This window comes from Vigna radiata, chromosome 2 (assembly GCF_000741045.1).
Source record: "Vigna radiata var. radiata cultivar VC1973A chromosome 2, Vradiata_ver6, whole genome shotgun sequence".
Lineage (NCBI taxonomy): Eukaryota > Viridiplantae > Streptophyta > Magnoliopsida > Fabales > Fabaceae > Vigna > Vigna radiata.
Window position 1 is genome coordinate 769,960 of NC_028352.1, and position 25,545 is coordinate 795,504.

Here is a 25,545-nt window from a genome sequence, read left to right on the forward strand (position 1 = left end):
CTTTTCGCCCATCATATTTGCACTTGCATCCACTAAGATTGTCCTTTAAAACTAATAGTAACATGTGCTTGGGTAGGAACAAAACACGAACATTAGTAAAAGTAAATCGCTAAACAAGCACAGGTGAAGACGATTCTGCAAATTTCAATACAAAAGATTGTGAAGTATTTTGTTGCATTGAAATAAAAACTAGTTACATTGAATGCCATTTTTGTGTAAACAAATTATAAATAACTTGTTAATGACGCTATCACAACATGAATGAACATGCTGTCGTCCGTGCATGACTCCTCGGTGATGGATGGATATGGTTATACAAATTTGTATTAGTTATAACAATTTTAGCTGCTTCTGGCGACAATTTATACGCAGGGCGGCATAGTAGGTTCTCAACTAAAACTCATCTCGTTTAAATGTACAGCTTAGACTTCTACTGCCCTAATCATACAAATTAGAGCTGTTTTTCTTTTTTCATTTTTAATTTTATTATTACCCGATTTGCTTAAGAAAGTGAAGGACATTATAACTATTAGGAAGTTCAAAATATTTTAGCGTTAAATTCCATATCTTGTCCCGTGTAAGAGTCACTTTTATGCAAAATTGAAACATAATTCAGTTGAAAAAAAAATTGTATGATAAAAATAATGTAGATTGCAATTGTTTAAATGATTAAATTTCACTGCCCTTATCCCTTCCTTTAAAAAGCTCCAACGACCCTTTTCTTGCCCTCACGGTTTTGGGTTAATGTTTATGGTTGAAGAGAAGATGTTGGGCCGGGCCTGGCCCGTTTTAAGTGTTGGTATTTGATTTGAAGAGTGGTGGAAGGAGGGAGGAAGAAGAATAGACAGACATAGCATAGAGAGAAGAGAAGTGAAGCTATGAATGCTCCAGATCGTTATGAGCGTTTCGTCGTACCTGAAGGCACCAAAAAGTAACTAATTCTTCTCTCAATCCTTTTATTTCCACTTTCTCATTCTCATTTTTTTTTTTTTTCATACAACGTTGAAAATAGGGTCTCTTACGAGAGGGACACCAAGATCATCAATGCCGCCTCCTTCACCATCGAGCGAGAGGAACACACTATCGGCAACATCCTGCGCATGTATAAATAATACCTTTCCTTTTACTCTTCATTTTAATTCAATCACCGCGAAACCCTAACTTTTCTTTGCTGCTGCTGTTGCTTTTGGCAATGAATTGATATTCAGGCAACTCCACAGAGACCCCAACGTGTTATTTGCTGGATACAAGCTTCCCCACCCTCTTCAGTATAAGATCATTGTCAGGGTGAGATAACGAATTTTTCTTGTCATTAATTAGCTTCAATTTTTTATTATTTTTTTCATGGAATTATTATTATAATTATTATTATTTTTTATTTCTTACTTTTCGAAAGTTTTTCAAGTTTGAATTTAGTTGTAAGTATTCTGATCAGATGTAGTTTAAGGGTAAAGAACAAGAAGACGCAAATTCTAGTTTAGTTGGAAATCAGGATGCATTCTATTGTTGTCCTGTTGTTAGAATTTGGATGTAAATGGACTCAACTGATGGTGTGTAAGCCTAAGAAGAAGATATATGACACTGGGCATGAATATGGTAGGATTCTGGTATGACTTGGAACATGGAAGCATGGAATTTTTTAGTAATCATAATTCACAGCATTTTGCTACGGTACAAAGCTTAAAACTAAAATGAAAATTTGAATTGCAGGAGAGAATTTATATTTTAAAATGAGCATGACTTACACTACAGTTGATATGTTAAAAATAAAAATTTATCTAATAGTCCAAAAGGTAAAAGCGAAAAAATTATCTAATTGTGTATGCAGTGTCAGACATAGATTGTTTACGACTTAACATGTTCGCTATTTGGAAATGTCTTTGCTTCATAGTTTTAGACCCATATGGTTGCCTCCATCTGGCTCTATTGGTTGCCTCCAGGAACTGGGGAGTACTTACCCATTTCTTTTTGTTTTTTATGGGAAATAATTGATATTTGAGCATTATTTGTTATGTTGTTTTTGTTGTAGATACATACTACAAGCCAGTCTTCGCCAATGCAGGCATATAACCAGTCTATTAATGATCTGGACAGGGAACTTGATCATCTGAAGAATGCCTTTGAGGTAAAAGCGTCTTTTTGTTATTCTTAGTGCAGTCTATCGAAATTCTATGATCTTTTATTCGAGATCTCTTTTAACTATTTGAATAGACAATCAGCCATTACGACCTCACCATCGTTTTGCATTGGTCTCATTTCAATTTTCTTGCCTAACCTAGAAAGTAGTTGTAGATTTTCGAAGTCAGATTTGTATATCATCTGTCTCTTTGGTGTCTCCGATGCTTACTTGGACCTATAGATAAATTGGATATTGACCTAGGTTCAGCATTTGTAACTCACTTTTAACATTGTCTACACTTCTACCCATGGCAGCCACTCATTATATTTTTTTCTAGAGTCATTTTAGAAATATGTATGCCTAATTAAGGACATCTATGCCACACGTGGGATTCAGACATAGATTTTGCTTAATCTGGGAATGCAACCTCTTGAATGTCAGATAATTAATTACTAATATCTCTTGATGGCTTTTATGGGGTGACCTAATAGCTACTTCAAACATCATTAATATCATTCTAAACAGTACATCTTAAAAATGATTGTAGTATGTATGGATCCTCTTCAGTATTATTATTTGATTTTTTGATGGGTCGGTAGTAACATGTTCAAAATTTTTACTGCAGGCAGAGATGTTGAAGTTTTCCAGGGACTATTGATTGGATGGTGTCACGTTAAATGCCCTGGCAGATATTTTTGAAATAGTGAATCACTTCTGCCAAATGGAATTTAAATGGGATGTTTTGGGCATTTTGGGAGATTTGTTAAATATGGTTCTGTTGAAGAAATTTTAACATTTGTAAACAGTTACTTTATGACAATTATGTCGGCAATTGTTAGTAAATAGCTGTATGTATGGATGATATAAATTACTGAGGACTTTTCGTGAGGATTAATCAATCATATTGGCTGAATTATTTTGGTTAAAATTATTCAGTAATCATTAAGTAATAAATTCATAAGATAAGAATAAAATAATGTTTGGAACTGGAAAGAAAGGAACGAATTTTTCAATATCCAAACACTTTCCTTTACCAAAGTATAAAAAATAACAGTAATAGATAAACTTATTCCTACAAAATTTAGAATAAAATAATACATATACGAAACTTCTTTACAAGAACTATATGAAACTTTTAGCTAAGGGACTTATTTCACAAACCAAACGGACAAAATGACCTCAACCGCATTTCATGCAGCTGCTTCCGAATTGTCCACCAAATGCATAGCAAAATGACACACCAAACTGCTTTGTTTTTTTTCACGGTGCCAAAACTACCAGCCAGCTGCTCGATAAATTGCTTCACCGAAAAACTTTGCATATGACGATTATTCCACCTAGATGCTTTCGTTTTGCACCAAGACCCGAATTTTGAATTGATAAACTGCTTCATTCTCATAATTTCATCTTGCACCAGCACCCCTTGACCAATTCTCCTAGCCAAAATAATTAAACCACTTCAAAATCTGCATCGTCGTCAATTGCATGCCACGAACAGAAAATTCAACTCACCAATATAGCAGGAGATCACCACTTGCACTTAATTCAAATAAAGTGACGAAATTGTTCATGAAGTTGTCCTGCACCGCGAACCAACCACCGAACAGCTGCTCCCAATTTACGTAAGAAAACAATGCCCATTGCATGCTATCTCATGCTTAATTCCCGCCAAGGATGCACCGTCTTCACCGCATCCATTATTGTCGTTCACACCAACAATTCTTGCTCGCCATGCACCAAAAGAGCGCCAACAATGATAGCTTCCGTTTCTTCAAAAATGGAATCACGGCTCAACAAATGCACCATTTCAATGCTACTCAACGCTTGACGCTTTCATTTTCTCAACAATGGTAACGTAATCACGTTACAAATTCACTGAATCTCAAGCAGTCAAGCAAAGAAACAAGATTTTACAACAAAATTAGCGGCCAAAAAATACCAAATTATGACAGAAATAGGTACGGAATTCTTGGTTGCGTCTGAATTGTGAATTTTGATCTTCTTTTCAAGTTCGATGAACTGACTAGGAGATAGCTATATCAGCAATTATTGTAAGTATCTGTGTATGGTTTTTATAGCTGATGGACTTGGTATGGAAGTATTTACAACTTTCCGTGAATTGTATTGTAGAATTAATTACCTGAAGTTAGAATGCTTTTTTGTTCTCTTCATCTTCTTGTAGTCTATTTAAGAATCAACATTATTAGAAGCAACTAGTTGTAGGATTTATTCCACAAATCGAATAGTGTAGGGAGATATGTTTCTGTGGGGCGACCTCTCGATGTTGTTTTAATTTTCCTTTCGACTTGCTTCTCAGCTTAAATTTGTGGAATGCTTTTCCTATAAGGATTTGTAGAGTGCCTTTGTAGACATGATTGCTGAATGCAATTTTTGTTGATTGCAACATTCTGAGTAAATCTATCAAATTGTACATTTATCTATACAATTAATTTTCACAGTGGTTCTAGCAATTCTCTGTTTCTCTGCTACAGTTTGTATCTGTTCCTACACTACCTATCCATTTACATGTACTACATGATAGTGAAGTCCTCGTCAAGGCCATCTAGTTCTCCTCTAAGTTTGTGTTGTTGAATTATCAATACAGTGACTGACTTTGAAAAGTCTGGTCCTGAAAGAACGTCCCCTATTGGTCCGAGTTCTGGACACTGTTGCCAGTCATTCATACCCTTTGTCAATACGGAGTTTGCTCCAGCTTTTCTTCCTACAATGACAAGTGAGTATTCCCCTTCAAATGATCTAAGAGTAGAGAAGGTCTCTGATGCATTTGCAAGATGCTTCTCCAAATAAGCAATGCGACCTCCAACTATATGCTGTTCATAGAACTGTGCAAAGCATTCATCATCCAATCCCATCTCCTCCTCCTCTGGGAGGCTGACCCTATAAGCCGCCAGTCTTGTAGATTCTGCACTGGTATCTACCAGGAATCTTATCACTGTCACGTGTACTCCCTGATGCCATGCCACACGACCCACATAACAAAGTGCCTCTCTATCATCTCTTCCGCCAATGAATATTGCTGCTACTTTAACTGATGGCTGAGACCTTGATATTTTCCCAATTGACCCAAAACCTCTGTTCACTAGAATTCCCACCGAACAAGGAGAGTTCTTTAATAACTGTTCAAGAAAAATGTCTATCAGTGCAGAAACTACAAGCTCTCTTAGATAATATTAAAAAACATTTATTTCCCTGACAATGACATTACATTACCTTTCGGTTCACATGTCTGAAGCCTGGATTTCCACCATCCAATTTTCCGTCCTGACGCTGGTTCCTGTGGAATGGAAGTATAATGAGGGCTATCATCAAGTCCTCTGCTAAAACGCAGATGTTCTGTGCCATGTTATTGATTGTTGACAGTGCCAACGCTCTCTTGAGAGTAATACCATCTCCATCATTATCTATGTACGCTTGAAACAAGTTCGTTATTTGTTCTCTCATCTCTACCACAGCCTTGTCTTTTATAGTATTACTTTGTACTCCTTCACCACTCTCCATAATTGATGATATATGTTCAGTTAATTCAATAATTTCTGCGACATATATTACCATGCCAGGGTCTGATATCCCTCTTGAGATCTCCATGAAGTTGATGGAAGCAGGAACATTATCAAGTCCGTGAAGGCACAAGAATATTCTCAACTCGCTTGATGGCTTTAGCAATTGGAGGGCGTTGCTGTGAGTAGGTGCCCTTTTCCTGGCACGTTTGATGATCTGTGTCACAACTGCAGGGGCATGCACCACTGCGAAAAATATTGATGCCACCGACAGAAGGCCCGTGTCGACATCCTCTTTGATGCGACAAGTCAACTGGTAATACAAGAGAATGATAATCAATTCACAAGATGATTTTCATAGCTAAACATGATTTCTGTTAAAATTATGAAAAAAATGACCTCTTTATGCTGCATGCATCTAATTCACTAGATAATTAGGGATCAAGGATGGAAATGTGAACATGATAAAAGGTACCACTTGGAATGCAAGTAATCTAGGAAAATACTTGCCACTTTGATTGCCATGTAGATTTGAAAATGGCCTTTGGTGATGAGGAGCAATCCGATAAAAATAGATTCCCGCCAGTTAAATCCAAGTATTGCCCCAGAAATGAGTGTGCCAACAATTTTACCTGTGAAGACTATGAAAATAGGTATAAAAAACCTTAACCAAGTTGTAGGGTCTCCAGGTCTGAATTGGGTGACATTAGCTGCATTGCCCATCCACAAGAAGAAGATGGGAAAGAAGATGGTGGACAAGATGTAGTTGATTTTGCTGATAATCCATTTCGAAACTCTTCCATCACGGGGAAGACATATCCCTGTCATAAACGCACTTAGAACCGGACTAAAGTCGTATAGAGTCGAGGGGGAGCAAATCAAGACCATGAAGGCAACCGACAATACCAGATGCGACCCTTTCATGGGTCTGCCTTCAGGGTTCTCATTGTTCACCCATGCCATGAAAACCGGCGAAACCATCGCCGTGAACGTCGTCTGCACCACCACCGCAATTATCGTTTGTATGTCGTTCTTCAGCGTCCTTTCACTGTGGTGCCCAATGCAGTATGCATCGGTTGGCATGAAAATGTAGCAAATTGAGAAAATCAACAAGCAGACTAAATCCGAGTGCATTCCTGCTGCTATCACAAGCTTTCCAATGTCTGATTTTCCTATCTTCATATTTGTTAGTAATCGCGTGAGAACTGGAGATGCTGAGCTCGCTAGAAGAGCAGAGACGGAGATGGTGAAGGCTACGCCAGTAAGCCGTGAGAAGAAATGGAGAAATGGGAGCAATGAAAGGGATACCGCGAAGGTGCAGAGTATCGCCGTGTATGCAACCAGAGCATCCTTGTTCGGGCGTTTGAACAGTAGGCTGGGATCCATCTCTATACCCAATGCAAACATGTAACACATCATCCCAAAATCCATGATAAATCCAAAGGCTCTGTTGAATTCATCGAACAGTTTTCGTAAAAAAGGTATGTTCCCCAATACCACTCCTACCTGCAATTTATCATAAACAGCAAGTATCAGAAACTTTTTCATCTTTTCTGCATGTTCTTGCATCATGTTGTTGTTGATAAGCACAAGAAGCTAGCTTACAACTATGTCAGAAGTAATGCGAGGTTGTGAATAGGGCTTTAGAAGGAAATGTAAACCGTTGCATGCAAGCACCATGGCCATATACACCATGAAATTTTTTGCTAACTGAAGAATGAGGTACCCTAGCTTTTCTGAACATTGGGTGAACGCTATTGCCATGTCGATCCAAGCTTATATGTATATACGTTAATTATTATGTCATTATCTTTTTCCTTTTCTTTAGCTTACCATTTCTTACTAGGTACGTTCTCATCTTGGAGCACATGAATTTTTCCTTCTCGTTATTGTTTTGTTGATTATCATCAATTGTCGCCAATTCTTTGCCAATGTTTTTGGTTGAAGCGAGTGGTCGTGATTCATGGCTTGCTTTCAGGAGACAATGCAGGAACTCTCTCTCACACATATGTAGACACAATACGAGGATGCTAATAAACCGAAAATCATGGAATAATCACAAATCTTCTGCTAAATTTTCATCACTGGTTATTTCTAAATAATGTAATAGTGTGTACATGTCAATGTCTACATAGATTAATCAAACCTTTTAGATCTAGTAAAGATAGAAGGCAGTCTAAGTTCTGTATTAACACTTCTATTCAGAAATATTACTAATTTAAACAAAAGTATATTAAAATATATGCAAGAACTATTTTATGCAATGATTTATAATAGTTCAAAATATTAAAGAGGTAAAACAATTATTATTTTATTTGATTAATGATATTAACTCAAATTAGTTCTATGACTGCATCTATTGTATCAGTATTCTTGCCAATTCACACCACCTTTTATGAAAAAAAATTGTTGTTAAATGTGATTTTAATAATCTTTAGATACCTGACATGCCATCCTAGATTTTTTTTTTCAGAATATTTGTTTACATACTTCAAAACCATAACTTTAGTTTAATCTAAATTTTACTATTTTATTTAAACTTATTTAAACTATCAGTAATAAAATTTAGTTAATCAAAATGAAAGAATGAACTTAAAAATTGAAAAAAAATATTTTTTGTCCTAAAATTTAAAACTTACAAAAAAAGTAGGATAAATTGTAGGTTTTATATTTTTCAATTTAAACTAACGAAAAGAATACAAGATCTAACTTTTAGATTAAAAATTAAAATATCATTTCAATCTTCATTTTTTATCCATGAAAAAAAAAATATTATTCCTACAACAATTAATATTTTATTGTATGGTTTAATACATATCTATCAATTTTAATATAAAAAAAAATACTATTTCACTCTTCTTGTATCTTCTCTCTAATGCTTGTCCTTAGTCTTGAGTATCTTAGGCAGTTTCATCTCTTTGGTGGCTCCTCGTCATTACGTCCAACGTGCTCTCGTTTTCACGTTCCGGTCACTTTGTGGTAGTCACTATCGTATGTAACTCAAGTTAGCGCTGAGCTATGATTCCATAAACACTACAGCTATTGTTTTAAGATGTAATATGATATTATAGCACCATCAAGTGACTATTTATAGCTTTCAGGGTGTTTATATTTTCTTAGCATCTTCGTATCATGGTAGTAGACCTTCTTTTATTTGTAGTCTAATTGGTTAGCACCTCCCTATCTCAAATCCACAAGAAAATATAGAACGAACAAACCTAGATCCCGTTTTAAATTTCTAACGAGAACTTGTTTCGCTTTAATGTTCATTACTTGCCTAAGAACTTCAACCCTATTCAAGATTATATATTAAAGAATATCAAATGCTAATTGGTTTACTACCAAGTTAAGCAATGCATTAACATTATACTCTTCAAGCCAAACTCTGAAGAAAAGATCAGGTAACTCCCGCATTACTCAAAATTCCTTTATCAAACACTACCAATATATTCAACTTTTGTACAAGTATTCATATCTGCGATATAATAATGTTTGAATTCATTTAATCAAACTGCTTATATTATTTTAATTATTATTATAATAATAAACAGTCTTGATATTAATAAACAATAATAAACAAAATATCAATAACAAATAAAATCAACTTTCCTTATTATTAATCTTTTTATGCTCATTTTTACCTTTTAATCTACCATGTGATGCATTATGCCTATACAAAATGAATGGAGCAGGATAACCAGGAGGAAGCAGTACGAGAAAACAGGTGTAGAACTTGGAGAAATTAAATGATGGATGATTAAATAAACATGATGCTACATTATTCACCTGTTTGACGATCAATCAGTACTTATATGACTAGAGTGATACAAAATATTTCTTTGAAAAGAAAAAAGGAAACACCGATCTAAAAATGGAGCTTGGAGCGTCAACGGTACCAGAGGGGTGAGAGGAAAAAACCATCTGGAAGTTTAGGTCAAACAAACATAAAAAAACACTGTTCTTCATATTACAAATATCGATTGAAAAACAATCTGCTAAATTTTCTGATCATTTCCTGAAAACTATCTTCAGTAACAGCTTTTAATAACAGTTGATGTGAAAGCTGCAGACACAGCAAGAAATTGTAGAAGCACATAGAATCAAAACCCCTGCACCTGAAATCTAGTGATGGCAGTAGTCTGTGTACATAGATGAGAGGATAAGCAATCACTGCTGCAAGACGCTAATCACACGAAAATTTTCCAAAATCAGTAAAATGAAATCTGTAACTTTTTTAACTTAGTCTCACGCTCTGCCTTGTCTTGATCATCCGCTTGAGTGAACCTAACCAGGATTGGCATTCATCCCACTCGGTGGTAGTGAGAAGAACCTGAAACACAAGTAAAACAGATAGAATGTAAATATGATGCAAGCTCTTCAAATAGGCAAATACAATAATTTACATTTGCAAATTGCAATTGTTACCTGAATTTGTAAGGCTGTACCAAAATCACCATTGTCTAATGACTGACAAAGCTGAAGGAGCTTATCAGAAGCATTTTTGGAAATGTCTCCACTATTCAACTTGGCAAACAACCCACCAAGTCTCTTCGAGTTGTCTTCTATCTCCCGCTTCTTTGATGGGTTTGCACGGGAACCTCCCAGGGCATCTGATGTCTCGTTGAAGAGTCTTGTCAATGTTGTGACAATAGGCATTTGATGCCCTGTCATAGTCAAAGCAAGCAAATAGTGCAACAAAGATGATGAGTGAAAAAGTAGAATTTAAGATGTTTAGTGACCCAATTGTAAAATTAACACAGGAAAGTTCTGGTTTAATTTAGTCAATGTCAAATTCCAGGATACAACAAAACAATTACCAGGTACTTTTGAAGTATCAGCAGTCTGCAGAGTTGGAGGTGGAGCGGGTGGTGCAGCAGCTGGTTGCACAGGTTGCACTTGAGGGGGACTGGGTGGTTGTATTGATCCCACCCCAGGTCTTTGGACACCACCAGAACTGGGGACTGGCATGAATCCCATCGGATTTGGTGTAGGGGCAGCAACTTGAGACAGGTTGTGGCCATGACCCAAGCCCACTTGTGATGTAGCAGTGGGTGTAGGCTGGTAAGGTGGATTGGTGGTTGTCTGAAATAGACAAAATATAGGCTTAATCCTCAGGTAGCCTCAAGCACTTGATAATATCAAAATTGAAATTAAAAAGGTTGACTGACATTATACAACTGAGAACCCAATGTGGGTTGCTGATACTGCTCCACATTTCTGAGCACGGGAGGAGTTTGAGGATCAAAAGTTCTCAAAGGAGGTGGTGCAACAGCAGTGCTTGAGAAATTCAGCTACAACAAATATTTAGATTTAAGAAAGCAACAAGGGAAAAAGTACAAATAAAAAACAACTTGAATTTTTTATGGAATATAACATTGAATCTTATTAGAATTTGCAACTAAAACACGGTAAACCAAAATTCAAGATTATACAAGGGTGACAGAGCATGAATTTCCCTCATCGCAGCATCTACTGGTAACAAAACTAAATAAGAATGTTCAAAATCCAAATATTATCGACCATGTGTCATAGCCAAAGTTTAAATTTCCAACATTCTTGTGGCATATCAAGGAAACGGTTGCATTGCCACCACTTGAGTTTGAAATCACATTCCGAAGCAACTTTTCTACTATATTTCTAGAATCAACCATTTGGAATCAAAACTCATTTAAGAGCATGTTCGGCTCAACTAATTTAAAAATGAAAATCATGTCTCTAAAATAGCTTTAAAGAAAGTATCTAAAAAAAAAACTACAGATTGTCCATATATTTGGATTCAAAATCAAGTTTTCACTAAGCTTTATTCTATTATAAACATTATCCACAAACACTACAACAGCTCTCTTTTGAGAAGTTACATGATATGATACCATACCTGGGGAGTTTGTGCAACTTGGGTGGTCTGCGGTGGAACAAACAAATTAGGCTGTTGAGGTTGCTGGGGTGGAGTAGGAGCACCATAACCTCTTCCGTATCTAGGATCAAACGGCTGTTGATAGCTATCAGGATATTGAATTCCAGAAACACCATGCTGCACTTGAGTGGGTACAGACTCCTAGATGATGAAACACATGGAATAATTTCAAATCATTATTATAATTTCAAATCATAGAGAGTACTTATTGGATTAAAAAAATGTCAAAGAACAATGTTAAATTACCTGATAGTAATTTCTATTATAATTGGAATTATCGGCACCGTAATAGGACCCACCATGTGCTTGAGTATTTTCAAAAGCAGCGGTTTTGAACTCTTTCTCTGCAAGCAATTAACCATTTGAAAAGGAAACAAAAAGAAGTGAAGAAAAGACATGTATACAGAAAGCTTCAACGTTGGACAAAAATAGAAACACAAGAAGCTGAATTTTGTACATAGGTCTCTTCAATTAAGAATCCTTTATAAAAAAAAATAAAAAATTATTGCGTTCGCCCTTCGATTAACATTGATTTAACGGAAATGCAGCTCTAAATACCATATGTGATTTGACAGTGACTAGTCTTTAAAGTAGAACAATGATAGAAATGGCATTTACAAAAAAGGAACTATAGGTAAAACCATTGAGTTTACAAACAATTAAACACTCCAATATTCATTAAGAAAGCTCAAAGAGTGGCAGTTAAGTAACCACTTGATGGATCAAGTCTTCCTAAAACAAGAAATACTTTTTCTATCACGAACCCCTCTTTCAGTTGTTAGCAATATCTCCTCCCCCCTCCAAACCCTCTTTTTCTCCAAAAACACAGCAAATTTGGTTGGAAGTACAAAATCACATCATACTATAATAGCAACATACAAATATTCTATACCAAGTTTCTTCATAACATTATAATGATATCACTGTTCTAATAAAAAAAACTCAATGTTACTAGCTAACAATCAGCATCCCATTGTGTCCAAAATTAACTTTTTACCAGGTTCTGTAGAAAGTGCAATTCGATCTTTCAAAATCGTAAGTTCAGGTGACAGTTCTTCAGAACCCAAAAGTTTTAAATACTCCATTGCTGTAGTCAATAGCCCTTGACTGGCTAAAATTTCAGCATATTTCTCAACAAGCTTGCACAGAGAAGCACTAAACCGCTTCTGCCCAGTTGCCAAGGCAAGGACAATAGTCTTTTCCATTAAATCCTAACAATATATAATTATGTCAATTTACAAGTTTTAATAATGCTAACAAGTTTTAATAATGCTAAGTTGCAATTTTGCAAGCGTGAAAACAAAAAGTATTGACCTTACCTGAAGAAGGTCAACATAAGATTTCCCCTCGTACTCATTAGATAAGCTCCTTGACCAAATTTCAACAGTTTTATCAATATTCCCAGCACATATATAACACAGGGTTGCAGCTAATGTATTGCCAGCACCCATGAGCTTTGATGCAAGTGTGTCACAAAGCATGGTCCATTCATCTCTCTGAGCAAACTGTTAATATTTGATAACGTGAATAATGAGTGCAATACAAAATAACCTCAATCATGAAAATTAATGGCTACTATGGCGTTTTTCTAATTTGTACTATAAGAGAAATTCTGGTCTCAACTTGATCCAGTAAAACATATACTGCTAGTAACAACAATACAAAGACATATAGTTAAAAGACAAAGCGAGAAAGGGAACTGAAGCAGGCTTTCAAGATTCAGCAGTAATTCTAGAGATGGCAAAATCTTAACAAGAAATATTAAAGTATCGAAGAAAACCAGGGTACATTAAGAAAGAAGAGCAACTGAGTGTGAAATGCTGGAAAAACTTCATTAGGTAACTCTGACTTCTTTTATCATGTTAAAATAACAGGAATACTAAAAGAGAATAATGTTGCCATTATTTGCTATTCATTGAAAATCACAAACTTTGGTAGGTTCCACCAATTATCATGTTATGAGTTTCTATTCTCTCTGCTAATCCAGAAATAGGACTTACTAAAATTTGTGATTTCCAATCAATGGAAAAGAGTGTTTGCTAGAACTCCTCACACTAAAATGATTTCAGCACTTCGAACTCCAACCAAAAAAAATTGACTAGCAGTAAGGACCAATAAGACTTACACTACAAAGAAGAGCAAGGGTTTCCTTCCAGAATTTCAGGGGCCTAGTGTTCACTAAGCTCAATAGATCATTGCTCACCATTGCGGATACAATCTGAAAATGACAATAACACAAGATTAGTAAAAACCAAAATATCAGGTAGGTATTTGATAGAAATTGTTAAATAATGACAGCTTATATAATGCCATCACTAGCTACCTTCAAGTATGGTGATCGGACCATTTTAAGGTACTGATCACGTGTACTTTCCCACAAGGAAGCATTCCCAACATGAGCAATAACTAATGCATCTGCCCATTTATTGGCAGAAATGCATTGCATAACTGCCCCCTTGTAATCCCCAACAACTAAAGCATGCTGAACACTGTCATCAAATGAAGGGTCACTGCTCTCTTCCATTTCTGCATCATCTTGAATTTTCTCGGAACCATTGGCATTTTCAGCAACAAAAGTGCCAGCAGACGTAGATAAAGGGGTATCAGCTTTTGGACTAGGAAGATTGTTAAAGAAATCCTCTCCATTATCAGTAGAGAAATTAACCGATTCATTAGTACCCACATGTCCAGCATTGTCCACAGTTGTATCCTCCAGTCCAAGTGCATTTATTTCTTGGGAAAGATCATCGTTAACTTCTTTTGCTTCACTAGGTACATTGAAGCCAAGATGTGAGAGGAGTTTTGTCCGTGCAGTCCCATCATCTTCAAACATAACTTTTAAAAAGCCCCACGTTTCTCTTTCCTCCTCAGATCTATAACAACATCAAAAAATTATCAGCATTGTTCAGAAAGTCAAGAGTAAGGTTAGACGTCAAAAGGAAAGATCATGAGACAATATTGCACTGAGTAAATGGAACTCACTCTGATTCCTGTGACTTTTTATCACATAAAACCCTCAACAGAGGCCTTTCACCATTCTGTATGGCAGCTTCAAATTCAGAAGACCGACTCACTAGACCATTTTCAGTGACCAAATTATGAACATAAACCTAGAAAATCAGTTGTAGAATGAGTTCAGCTCAAAGTTTTTAAGAATTTGCTAAATAAATAGATGACAGCACTAAAACCTTACCTCTGAAGCACCAGAACCAGGAGAACCTGTGGAAGATGCTCTGGGATGAAAAGACACAAGTTTGCCTCCAAAACCAAAAGACACACCAGCAGGACGCTTGTACCATTTTGGTGCTCTCAGTGGTACTGCACAGAAACGAAATATCCATAGAAGATTCAGAAAAGCCTTGATACCATGGTCATCAAAGGAAAATAAAGCCTAGCCTAACCCTCAACAACACAAAACAAACACAAAGATACACCCACAATATGCTTATCAAGAAAAGCAGCATAGACTTGAGTATGTCACGTACAGTTGATATATGAAAAATTATAATAGCTAGTATGAATTTTTTCATACAAGTAAAGAAAAATGTATCACCTGCACTAAAGTCATTTTCCCCACCACCACTTTGACGGCAACCCTGTACACAATTACAAATATTACCATAAATAATATGGTCAATTTACAGATCTACAGTAAGAGAATATGGAATGCAAATTATTCCTATACCAAAAGGAAATTAAAAATAGGAAAAACAAATTTAAAATTGCTTACATTTTTAAACTGTATTTCTTGTCTAATTTGACTTAAAAAGGAAAAATTAAATGTAAGTCTAATTCCGCGAAAAAGGGTAATGAATAACCCAATTAAACCAAGTCTAAGCAATACAGGTTTTGACAGAAGGTCCAATTCAATGTCAAAAGTTGATTATAGGCAAATACTCACCTAGTTGAAGAGTGATTTAAGGAAAATGAGATCATGGGGAAAAGTTACATGGAAAAAAAAAACATTTTCCACGATGCAGTCTATAATTGACAATCAGGGTCGTGTCTATGAATTCAACAAAAAAAAAAAAATACTTAATTTTATGAGTTACAACATGATTGGTGTGATAAAGAATGAGACGGAGTACACAATGAAAGAATACAGATACAATTTTACAATAGTAAATTAATCAAGAAATACAAGATGAATAATGAGGAACAATATGATGGTTATATTATATCCAATTATGTAAATATAGTGAATAAAATTTAGCCACAACTAATCTAGGATTTCCTTATCCATGTCACTTTGTTGTATCAGTCCAATTTACCTACTCCAAGTGAATTTTTACAACTTTAAAGCAGACTTCCACATACTTGCCAAAAACATCAGGTGAAAACTCACCAAAACAAAAATAAACCACCAAAATTACTTGTACCTTAATATTATATATACCAATTTTTCCATCAAAGGAAGATGCTGATATTACTCCAGGTATCTTAGGATACCAATGCACATCAAAATTCCAGTTGGTCCCAGCTGGCAATTCGTAGGCTATCTGTAGCCCCACCCCACCCAAACAGGAAAACCATCATCAATGAGCAAAAGTTCTATAAACGTAAAGGTCAATGTAATAAAGGTTCTGGAATTCATCAAACAGAATATGAGATGGGTAAAAAAGCACCAAACACCACCTCTCCAGAAATCATGTCCCAGCATATAGTTCGGCTATCTTTACCACAGGTAAGCAAATAAGAGCTATCATTGGGACACCACGACATTGCAATCACACCTAATATGGGAAATTCAGGCAACAAAACCAAATCAGATAGACTAAAAGACAGTGAAAGAGACTATAGCCTCAAAATAAAACTACAAGTACTATAAATCACAAATCACAACCTCACACTATAATCCATCTGCTCAAAAATTCAACAAGAATCATGACAATCTTACAATACATTATACTTAGTTCAAAAGCAAGAGCCATAAAACACAGCTTTAACAAAGGAAGAGCACAGCAGAGATAACAAAATATACAAGTAAAAAGAAAATTATCACAAAATCATACACGATGCCTACCAGGGTGTAGCTCAATTGCCAAAATGAAAGAAAAACGGACTACCATCTAGTTTTTGGAGGGACTTGATTTTTAAGTAAATTGCCCAATTCAGGCACACTTTGGCAACACTGGCTCTATACTGTGCACTATATAATATAATAAAATCAACCATACAAATGTACATGAATGGATACCAGTCCAAGCATATTAGTGAAGTGCTTGTGCAGTGTTTCCAAACAAGGAATATAAAAGGCATAATAGAAGTAAGGAAACTTCCAAATAGACACATGTTCATATCTAACTTGTACCAGTATGACACTTCAAGGACATTTCCTACTCACAACTTGGAATTTTTCCACTTTGATTTCTGAGAATTTTCATTTTTACACAAATAAAAGTATAAATATTATATAATTGAACAAACAGTATTCTATTCACTCATGAAAAGAAATATTAATTCTCTTTCAATTTAAGCTTGTTATTTTTAACTAATACTAATACTATTTCCATGTATTATACCATAACCAAGCCATGTTGTTTCCCAAAGTTTCTAAAAATTGACATTATGTCAAAGTTGTGCCCATATGGTATCCATGTCTCCAGCTATATTGAAGCTTCCCAGCACCATGTCACCCCCCAATCCCCCCTCCTCTTTCTGAATAATTCACTCAAATTTAGATAAATAAGAGAACATGATGATCTAGCCAAAAGTACAATTATCTACCCAGGCCAGCTCCACAGCTAACAGTTCTTGCTCACATGCTTTGGTCTTTTAACTAAAAGATAAGTGAGGGAGGGAATTCAGAAAAATAAAATTCATCAACATACAAAATGAACATTGACAAAGATCACCACAAGAATTATACACAAATTAACAGGTTCCATTACCTCTAGTGTGTCCCGAAAACTCCTTTATTGGTGAAATTATATTCCTCATATCCCAAAGCTGGATCAATATGCTCATATAAGGTCAATGCATACAACCCTTGAAATAAAAAGACAAATAATTTGCAGTAACTATAACATACCCTCAAAGAAGGAGAACCATCTTCATCTGATGCGACGACAAGTTGTGTGGCAACATCAGGATTCCACTGCAAAACAGAGCATCTCCTTCTAACCGAATCTGCAAAGCTGCCACGTTACAAATGATACATAAGGTTATATTTTTTGGATATAGAATACCAAACTTCTTCCTAAAAGAAAGGCAGAAGATAAGCAACCAGGTTACCTTATCACTGGCTTTTGCTTCTTCAGGTCCCAGACCACTAGAAAAATAGAACCAAAATATATATAATATTCCACCAAACATCAATTCAGAACAGAATATATAGAGTAGATTAAATTCGTGCATCACCTGTGGTCCCATTATATGAAGTAGATGCTAATATGTGCTGGACTTTACTGTTCCAAGATAAGAATGAAATTTCTCCCTGGGAAGCAGAGCCAGTACTCTGCACCATTATCATATACACTAAACGTGTGAAATTCATTAAATTAAAAAGACAAATATCTGAAGATCACAACCTATTAATTCATCAAAACAGGGGCAAATGTATGTAACATGCACACTCTCGAGGGAAAAATCTCCGACCTTTAGTGGTGGAAAATGTGTAGGCTCAGAAGGATTCACCAAATCCCATATGCAAATTTCACCATCCTCAGCACCAGATGCAAGAAGGTTTGGTGCAATGACATTAAATTCAAGACCACGAACCTGAAACATAAAAATATTCAGTATAGGANTTTAAATTAAGTGAACAANACACATGGTCAAGAACATTGAACAANTAAAACTTATCAGGTTGGCTTATAAAAGTAAAGCAGAACTTACTGGTCCTTTATGTCTTACAAGGTGTCCAACAAGAGAACTTTGATTTGACTCCGAGCTGAGAAAAGATGCCAAAATAAATAAACTCGTTGGATGAACAGAGTAAAACTAGTAGACGAAACTAGAATCATAACTTCAATGAATTAAGCAATGAACCAAAATATTCAAAATTGAAAAATGTTTTATCAGTTATGACAGTTTGTTTGCTCCAACAGAATATATTGTCTTTCTCTATTTTCGTGACAGCCACTCTATAGTGTTAAAATTTGAAGAGAACTAGATTTTGAGCTTGCATAGCTTGGATCTAAGTGATTGCCAATCACTTCCATCAACAGACAACGCATCCATCTATACTTGCTCAGCTTAAAAAATTTGAAAGGCAAAGATGACTTAAAATTGAGGGAAGACGTTCACATTGCATTTACATGAAAATATTTGAGTAATTCTGCACAAAGGATGTAAAATTCAGGAATCAGTCATCAGAATTAGTATACTTTTAGGAAACCTTCATCTCCTATTCTTCCACAATTTTCTTACACAGAGAAACCACTACATCACACTCGCTAGGAGAGTGAAGGAACATAAACACAAAGCTCCACAATTCTAACATTTTCAAAGCATCATTAAAAGCACTGAGCTATCTATTAACAAAAGGGTCGGTCATCTCTTTGCACCCGATGCATTGGATGCTTTGGGAAGATACCTTACCTCCCAGCTTCTTCGCTGTGATCTTCCGGATGAAATCTTTATTCTTTCTTCATTAAGTAGAAGAAAAAAGGGGATACAAACAGTACTGAACAGCGATACGATGTATTCTTAAATTACTATTTTAACTCAATAATCCTAAAGCATTAATTGAAAATGGCCACTGTACTATATCAAAAAATTATTATTATTATTAAACATAATCAGAAAACAGCAGTTCGAATTTGAATGTTAACTTTAATTGCATAAAAAATTGTACCATCCAATAAAAAAATACCAGAGCTTCATCCCCTAATCTCGGATGTTGAATTGTTGCTCTAATTCATGCATCAAAAAAACTACTCAACCAGTAATACAGGCCATCTAACCCTAGAAACTCTAATCTCCACAGGCACATATCATGTCCAATTTCAAAACAAAAGCAACACGTGAGAGAAAGGCCCAATTACCGGATCAGAGTGAGAGGATTCCAGATGTCAATGTTGCCATCCACCAACCCACCAGCGACGAGGCCGAGACCGAATCCTTCGGAGCCAGAACCGTTCTTCCCCCACGTGAGACGGTTGAAGCGGTCGGAGCTCGGGCACTCGGCGACGACAGGCAGTTCCGAATCGTCAGACTGAAAATCGAGCTTGAATATCTCGAGATTTGCGGACGAACTAAATGACAGATCAACGGCGCCAGCCATGGTCCCGGCAGCAAGGTACGGCGCGTCGGGCGCCAGCGCTACCGACGCCGATCGATTCACCCCTTTTATGCACGCCATTCGATCTCCGAAAACCTAATTGCAGCGAAAACACGAAATTGAAATCACGAATCAGAAATTTCAGAGGTCGAGCGGAGAGCGGAAATAGATCTAGGAATTGTGAGTGCTTGGATCTGATCTATGGAATGCGAGAGTGAGAAGAACCACTCTCTCTCTCTTTCTCTCCCCGTTGTGCTTGTTCCTCCCTTTTTCTTCTCTCACCGTGTTTTCTACAAATTATTTTGCGTTGTCAAAACTGTTGTTTCAAGTTTATAGATACACTCGCTGTGACACACTTTGGGCTTTGAAGGGTGGTCTTGTCTCTAACGTACAACCGTTTAATCCAGGTCTTGGAATGGTCTAGTAGTACTCGCCGCACTGGATTATATTTTCCTACAAGGTTACAACACGAATCTGTGGCACCGCCAATTAGGAATTGACACGTGTGCTATTTGTGTGCATTTAGCCTCTCGTATGAAACTATTTGAGATTGAAATTCTCTAATCCACTTTCATCTCATATAATTACTTAATCTTAATTAAATTTATCTTCTCTAAATTAAAAAACTGATTTTGGGTAAACCTACAAATATTCTTTTTATACATTAATTAAAAAACATGATATCAAATATCCTTGACCTAGAGTTATGTAAGAACACAAATAACCTTGGTTATTTATATACTCAATTGAATTTATCTATAATTATAATTTTATTACTTAAATTGTATAAATTTGACTTTGAATTTTTTGTTTTCAAATTTTGGATAAGTTGTACATCGGTATTTTCTTCTGACAAATAATTTGCATATGTGAGTTTTGTTTAGTTGTAAATTACTTTCAAATTAAAGATAAAAAAAAAGTTAAAAGAAATTAGTTTTATTTTAAAATTTAACATACATTAAGTTATTTATTTGGTGAAGTGATTTAATCATCTAAAACTAACTACGTCACTGAAAAAAATAATGTAAAAATAATTAGTCATTACATTTATGTGAAATAAATTTAACAATGCATAAATTTAATGTGATGATGAGATAAATACATAAGTGTGTATATATATATATATATATATATATATATATATATATATATATATATATATATATATATATTTATTGAGTAATTCAAATTAACTTTGATTCACATAAATTATCAATATATAAAACTTATATAATTATTTTTTTTAAAAATAATTTTATGCGATTAAATTATACTAAATCATGATACTATAGTTTTGTTTTTTAATTTATTTCTGAATATCTTGCATTGTCTTACTCTAAACCCATAACCTTTTAAGAGTATAATTTCTTAGCATTCAACTTTATTCAAAGTTTAATTGATAAGATTAAAATGCACTTTTATTTCATATAACGAATATGTTTAAAATTTAAAGTTATACGAAAAAAAGTAAAATCATTAAAAGAAATTGAAGATTATTTTTAAATATCTTAGTATATATGACAATAAATAAAGTATTTTCAAAAGGTAAAAAATAAAATAAAATGTATGCACGAAATATAAACTTGTCTTCACCTTGTCGCTGAATAAAAAAGAAAAAGACAAAATTAATTAAACAGTGAGAAGTTTCAATTAGAATGTCAAATGCAAATAATTATTATATATGATTATTTTCTCTTTAAAAACTAAAGAATGAATATTAAAAATATTTAAATTATTTAGTAAAAATATAATAAAAATTCAAATAAATTTATATTTAATCTATCAGATATAATATAAAATTGAATTTTCATAAATTGAAAGATACAGTTTTTAAAACCTTGACTGAAAGCCATAAACTAAACAATAAATACGTATTTTATGTAATTGTGAATTATTTATTATATATGATAAACTAATTGCATTTTTTTGTTTTTTTTTTAAACATTTTTTCCTTATATTTTTGTTATGCGTTAAACAGTTTTAATTAGAGCTGTCAAAACGGGTAACCCGGCTCGACCCGGCCCGGCCCACCACGGGTTGGTCACTTAGTGAGTCAATCCAACCCGGCTCATTTATTAGCGAGCCAGAAAAACTTCAACCCGGCCCAACTCACCACGGGTTGGTGGGTAAACGGATTGGCTCACTAACCCATTTAATTATATTTTTTTTAAATAAGAAAAATACAAACTTTCTATAATTTAAATTTAAACAATTTTCACTCCCAAAAAAATTATGTTAAAGACAATTCAAAATAATAATAAAAAGTACAATATAATCCAAATGTCATTCAAAAACAAACACAAAAAACATATAAATAAGTTTTTTATATTCATAATTTTTTGTTATTATTGTAACACTTGACCCTTGTTCTTGTTGTCTCCAAATTCACTAATAAAGATTTTCCTAATATCAGAACAATTCCACAATTCCGACAATCAATAAAAAAAATATTAGTAAAAAAAAAGAGAACCAGTACTCAACAAGATCAACAAAAAATTAATAGTTTAATGTGTAACATAATGTCCCAAATTCAAAGATATAAAAAAGAACTTGTTCAAATAATGTATACTCAAATTGTTTAAATAAAATGAACAAAATCTGATACAAGCATGTCAGAATATGAAAAAATCATTTCATCTCCTTAAATCCCCCAAAACAAAAAACAAATTCGCAAACCCCTATTTTTGCCATTATAGGGTTTTTGAAAAAAAACAAAAGAAAGAGAAGTGAGAAAACAAAAATGTGGAGAAAAGAGAAGAAAAAAGGAAGGGTGTTTTACCTGCTCCTTGAAGAATTTCAATGAAGTGAGAGCACCGTCAAATGAGAGCAAGTACCGTGAGAGTGATTTGTGAGAGTAGAATTTACTTTTTTGGTATACACAGTGAGTGAAGAAAATATTTTATTTTTTAGGGTTTCATAAATAAAATAATAAATTAAAAAAAATAAAATTAGGTAGGTGGGTTGGTGGGCCAACCCGGCTCACCACGGGTTCAACCCGCATGAGCCGGGTCTAAATGAGCCGGGCTGAAATCTAACCCGCATATAAGTGGATTGTATTTTTCAAACCCAACCCGGCCCGAACCCGTGACGGGCCGGGTTGGCTCGCGGGTTGTGACCCATTTTGACGGCTCTAGTTTTAATCTATATCCATATAAGGAACGATCTTTTACTGAATTCATACTTATTTTTCAAATTTATCTTTTAAAGAAAAATTAAACTAAAGCAATTATTTTATTAATTTTAATTTTTAAATATTTTATTTTTAAACTTAACTATTTTGTTGACATTTTTAAAACTTAACTATTTTATTAATTACAAAATTATCCAGAAAATAAATAAAATTGTTTAAAAATAAATTATATAAATTATTTATATTAATAATAAAAATATAAAGTTTATTTTTATGATTGTTTTTAATTTTATAGGTAATAGTATTTTTTTAATTCAAAATAATTTCTTTTCGTTTTTTATTTTTAAATAATTATTTTTATGAAATTTAAATATTTTTAAATTAAAATAATTCTTTAACTATTTTACCATTTTAAATACTGTTTTTATAAAATTAATTATTTTTAAATAAAATTAATTGCTTGCCATATAAAAGATACATCCTTACCAATCGCACACAATAAAATATTTGTGTTTTAATTTCACAGATAAATATACAAAATTTAAGATAAATGTGCGTTTAAAAAATTAATAAATATAATTAATGATTAAGTTATTCATTAAGTTAAACCCAATAATTTAAAGACTTTCTCATTGACAACAGTTTTGAGCCCTCCATGCGATTTAGTATCGTTTGAGATTTAACCAAATATTTAAAACATATAATTCGAAATATTTAACGAATAAAGAATAAATATAAAAAAAGGGGGGAAATTCACAATGAAACAGTAAGTTTAGAAAAAAACAATCAATCCGAAATGTTATCACCCTGGCTTGCTTAAAAAATATGTAGACAATATAATAATATTAAGTGATTTTAAACTGTGCTGTGATAAAACAAAATGAAAAGCATTACTTCCGGTAAAAAAATAAATAAAAACACGATTTAAACCATATGTAAAATTATAATATCTAAAAGATTCATCAAAAGAGGAAATATATATATATATATATATATATATATATATATATATGTATATGTATATTTGTGTGTTTTTTTTAATTAGAAAATGAAACAAAAACTCAAAAGCTAGACACGCCCAAATAATGTGCACGATGCTCACACTTAAAAGGAAAAACACTATTGTTTTTAAGTTTAACGTTGTGTTTGGAGAAAAAAAATACATTAGTAATTAAATATATTAATTTTTAATTGATGTTATTTTAACTTGCTTAGTATATTAATGTTTTTTCTATATAGTATACTTTATTGGTATTTTTTATAAAGTATATTAATTTAACAATGATGGATTTTTGTAAGGTTAGAGTAAGTTTGCGTTGATCTGAATTGGTTTGATTTTATATAGAATTAAGTTAGTTCATATTAATATAAGTCAAGTTGGTTTAAGTTCAGATCAAGCTTAATCAACCTTAACTAGGTCGAACAAAGCTAATCTTACTCTAAGATGAGTCAAATCAATTCAAATCCTACTCTAAGATGAGTCAAATCAATTCAAATTCAGGTTGAGACAAGTTTATAATTAGTTTATCCATGTTTAATTAAGTGGAGTTCGGCTTGCGCTAAGATAAAGACAAGATAATGTCTATCTTAATAAATATTGAGTTAAATCGAGACCCACATTTAGTTTGAGTAAAATTAGTTTAGGCTCAATCAATTTGAGTCAAATCATTTGAGAGTCTAATGAGATATATTTCCATTATTGGGTCTAAACCAAGTTGGGTCAATACATTTAGCAGGATCAAGGCTACGTTGTGTTAAGTCTTTCTTAACACAAGTCAAATTAATGTAGATCTACATTCATTTGAATCAGAGGTTGTCCCTCTTTAGGTGGAGTCACGCTATGATTGGATATCATATAGCATAGTCATGATCAAATTGGATTTATCTAGATAAGACTATATCAAGGCAATATTAGATCGAGTCGAGACGACTATGCTCAATCAAATTAAATTATTTGGACTTAGATCAATCTATACTAATTGACCTATGTCAACTTTAATCTAAGTCATTCAACTAAGTTGAGCAAAGGTCAGGTTCAATCATATATAAATTGTGTCGAACCTAAATGACATGGAGATAAAGTAAGCCAATTTTTGTGATATACAATCAAAACTATGTCAAGCTAAACCGAATTAATTCCTCATTAAATTAAACAAAATTTACTTAAATTTAATTTGTTTAATTTAATCCAAACTAAAAATACTAAACTACGAATTAAAAATATATGAATAATTTCACATTTCACTCTCACAACGAGATTTGAATTCTTTAATTTCAATTTATATATTTTTTTTCTTTATCCAAACAGATATTTTATAATTTTAAATTTTTGAAAATTTGAATTCCTTAATTTCAAATAATTTTGTTGAAATTTCTTATCCAAACAGATATTTGATCACAAAGTATTTTAAATTTTATAAAAAATAAATCATTTTCTTAAAAATGATATATCCAAACACTCTGAATGTACTTTTAAAACTAATGATCAAAGTACTCTTAAGACTAACAAGGAATTACTTTTTAATTAAAAAGTAAACAATGATTTATTTTTAATATATAAAAAGACTTTGTATGCACTTAATAAAGAGAAGTTTTTAGTAATAAACATTAACAAACATTGTATTCAAAAGCAATTCTAAA

At 33.6% G+C, this 25,545-nt stretch overlaps 3 protein-coding genes across 3 annotated transcripts; 1 reads left to right on the forward strand and 2 right to left on the reverse strand.

The window, feature by feature from the left end:
* Positions 1-784: 784 nt before the first annotated feature.
* On the forward strand, positions 785-3,018 carry LOC106755651 (DNA-directed RNA polymerases II, IV and V subunit 11). Its single transcript, XM_014637839.2, has 5 exons — positions 785-931; positions 1,013-1,102; positions 1,209-1,287; positions 2,030-2,125; positions 2,745-3,018. Exons 1-5 carry the CDS (start codon positions 879-881, stop codon positions 2,775-2,777), a joined length of 351 nt encoding a protein of 116 aa, XP_014493325.1. The 5' UTR covers positions 785-878; the 3' UTR covers positions 2,778-3,018.
* Positions 3,019-3,115: 97 nt separating this feature from the next.
* On the reverse strand, positions 3,116-7,905 carry LOC106756005 (cation/H(+) antiporter 28). Its single transcript, XM_014638239.2, has 4 exons — positions 7,243-7,905; positions 6,148-7,143; positions 5,351-5,950; positions 3,116-5,256 (listed from the first exon to the last, which is right to left on the reverse strand). The coding sequence occupies exons 1-4, from the start codon at positions 7,399-7,401 to the stop codon at positions 4,651-4,653; spliced, it is 2,361 nt and encodes a 786-aa protein (XP_014493725.1). The 5' UTR covers positions 7,402-7,905; the 3' UTR covers positions 3,116-4,650.
* A 1,465-nt stretch (positions 7,906-9,370) lies between these two features.
* LOC106756120 (protein transport protein SEC31 homolog B) lies at positions 9,371-20,157 on the reverse strand. The gene is made up of 22 exons (XM_014638396.2): positions 19,540-20,157; positions 18,389-18,443; positions 18,149-18,271; positions 17,912-18,008; positions 17,786-17,822; positions 17,583-17,688; positions 17,443-17,500; positions 16,187-16,284; positions 15,931-16,050; positions 15,105-15,147; positions 14,745-14,869; positions 14,534-14,661; positions 13,875-14,424; positions 13,677-13,769; positions 12,871-13,056; positions 12,549-12,762; positions 11,798-11,895; positions 11,513-11,692; positions 10,806-10,928; positions 10,455-10,719; positions 10,063-10,301; positions 9,371-9,967 (listed from the first exon to the last, which is right to left on the reverse strand). The coding sequence occupies exons 1-22, from the start codon at positions 19,854-19,856 to the stop codon at positions 9,872-9,874; spliced, it is 3,351 nt and encodes a 1,116-aa protein (XP_014493882.1). The 5' UTR covers positions 19,857-20,157; the 3' UTR covers positions 9,371-9,871.
* Between the last annotated feature and the right edge of the window lie 5,388 nt (positions 20,158-25,545).

Excerpts from the sequence above, each read along its gene's own strand:
- LOC106756005 (XM_014638239.2), bottom strand. The coding sequence starts at position 7,401 with ATGGCAATAGCGTTCACCCAATGTTCAGAAAAGCTAGGGTACCTCATT. Across the intron at positions 7,144-7,242 it reads GCATTACTTCTGACATAGTT|GTAGGAGTGGTATTGGGGAA; the intron begins GTAAGCTAGCTT and ends GATAAATTGCAG. Across the intron at positions 5,951-6,147 it reads TCTACATGGCAATCAAAGTG|TTGACTTGTCGCATCAAAGA; the intron begins GCAAGTATTTTC and ends TTGTATTACCAG.
- LOC106755651 (XM_014637839.2), top strand. The coding sequence starts at position 879 with ATGAATGCTCCAGATCGTTATGAGCGTTTCGTCGTACCTGAAGGCACC. Across the intron at positions 1,288-2,029 it reads AGTATAAGATCATTGTCAGG|ATACATACTACAAGCCAGTC; the intron begins GTGAGATAACGA and ends TTTTTGTTGTAG. Across the intron at positions 2,126-2,744 it reads ATCTGAAGAATGCCTTTGAG|GCAGAGATGTTGAAGTTTTC; the intron begins GTAAAAGCGTCT and ends TTTTTACTGCAG.
- LOC106756120 (XM_014638396.2), bottom strand. The coding sequence starts at position 19,856 with ATGGCGTGCATAAAAGGGGTGAATCGATCGGCGTCGGTAGCGCTGGCG. Across the intron at positions 16,285-17,442 it reads GTTTTCGGGACACACTAGAG|GTGTGATTGCAATGTCGTGG; the intron begins GTAATGGAACCT and ends TTCCCATATTAG. Across the intron at positions 10,720-10,805 it reads TGGGTTCTCAGTTGTATAAT|ACAACCACCAATCCACCTTA; the intron begins GTCAGTCAACCT and ends TGTCTATTTCAG.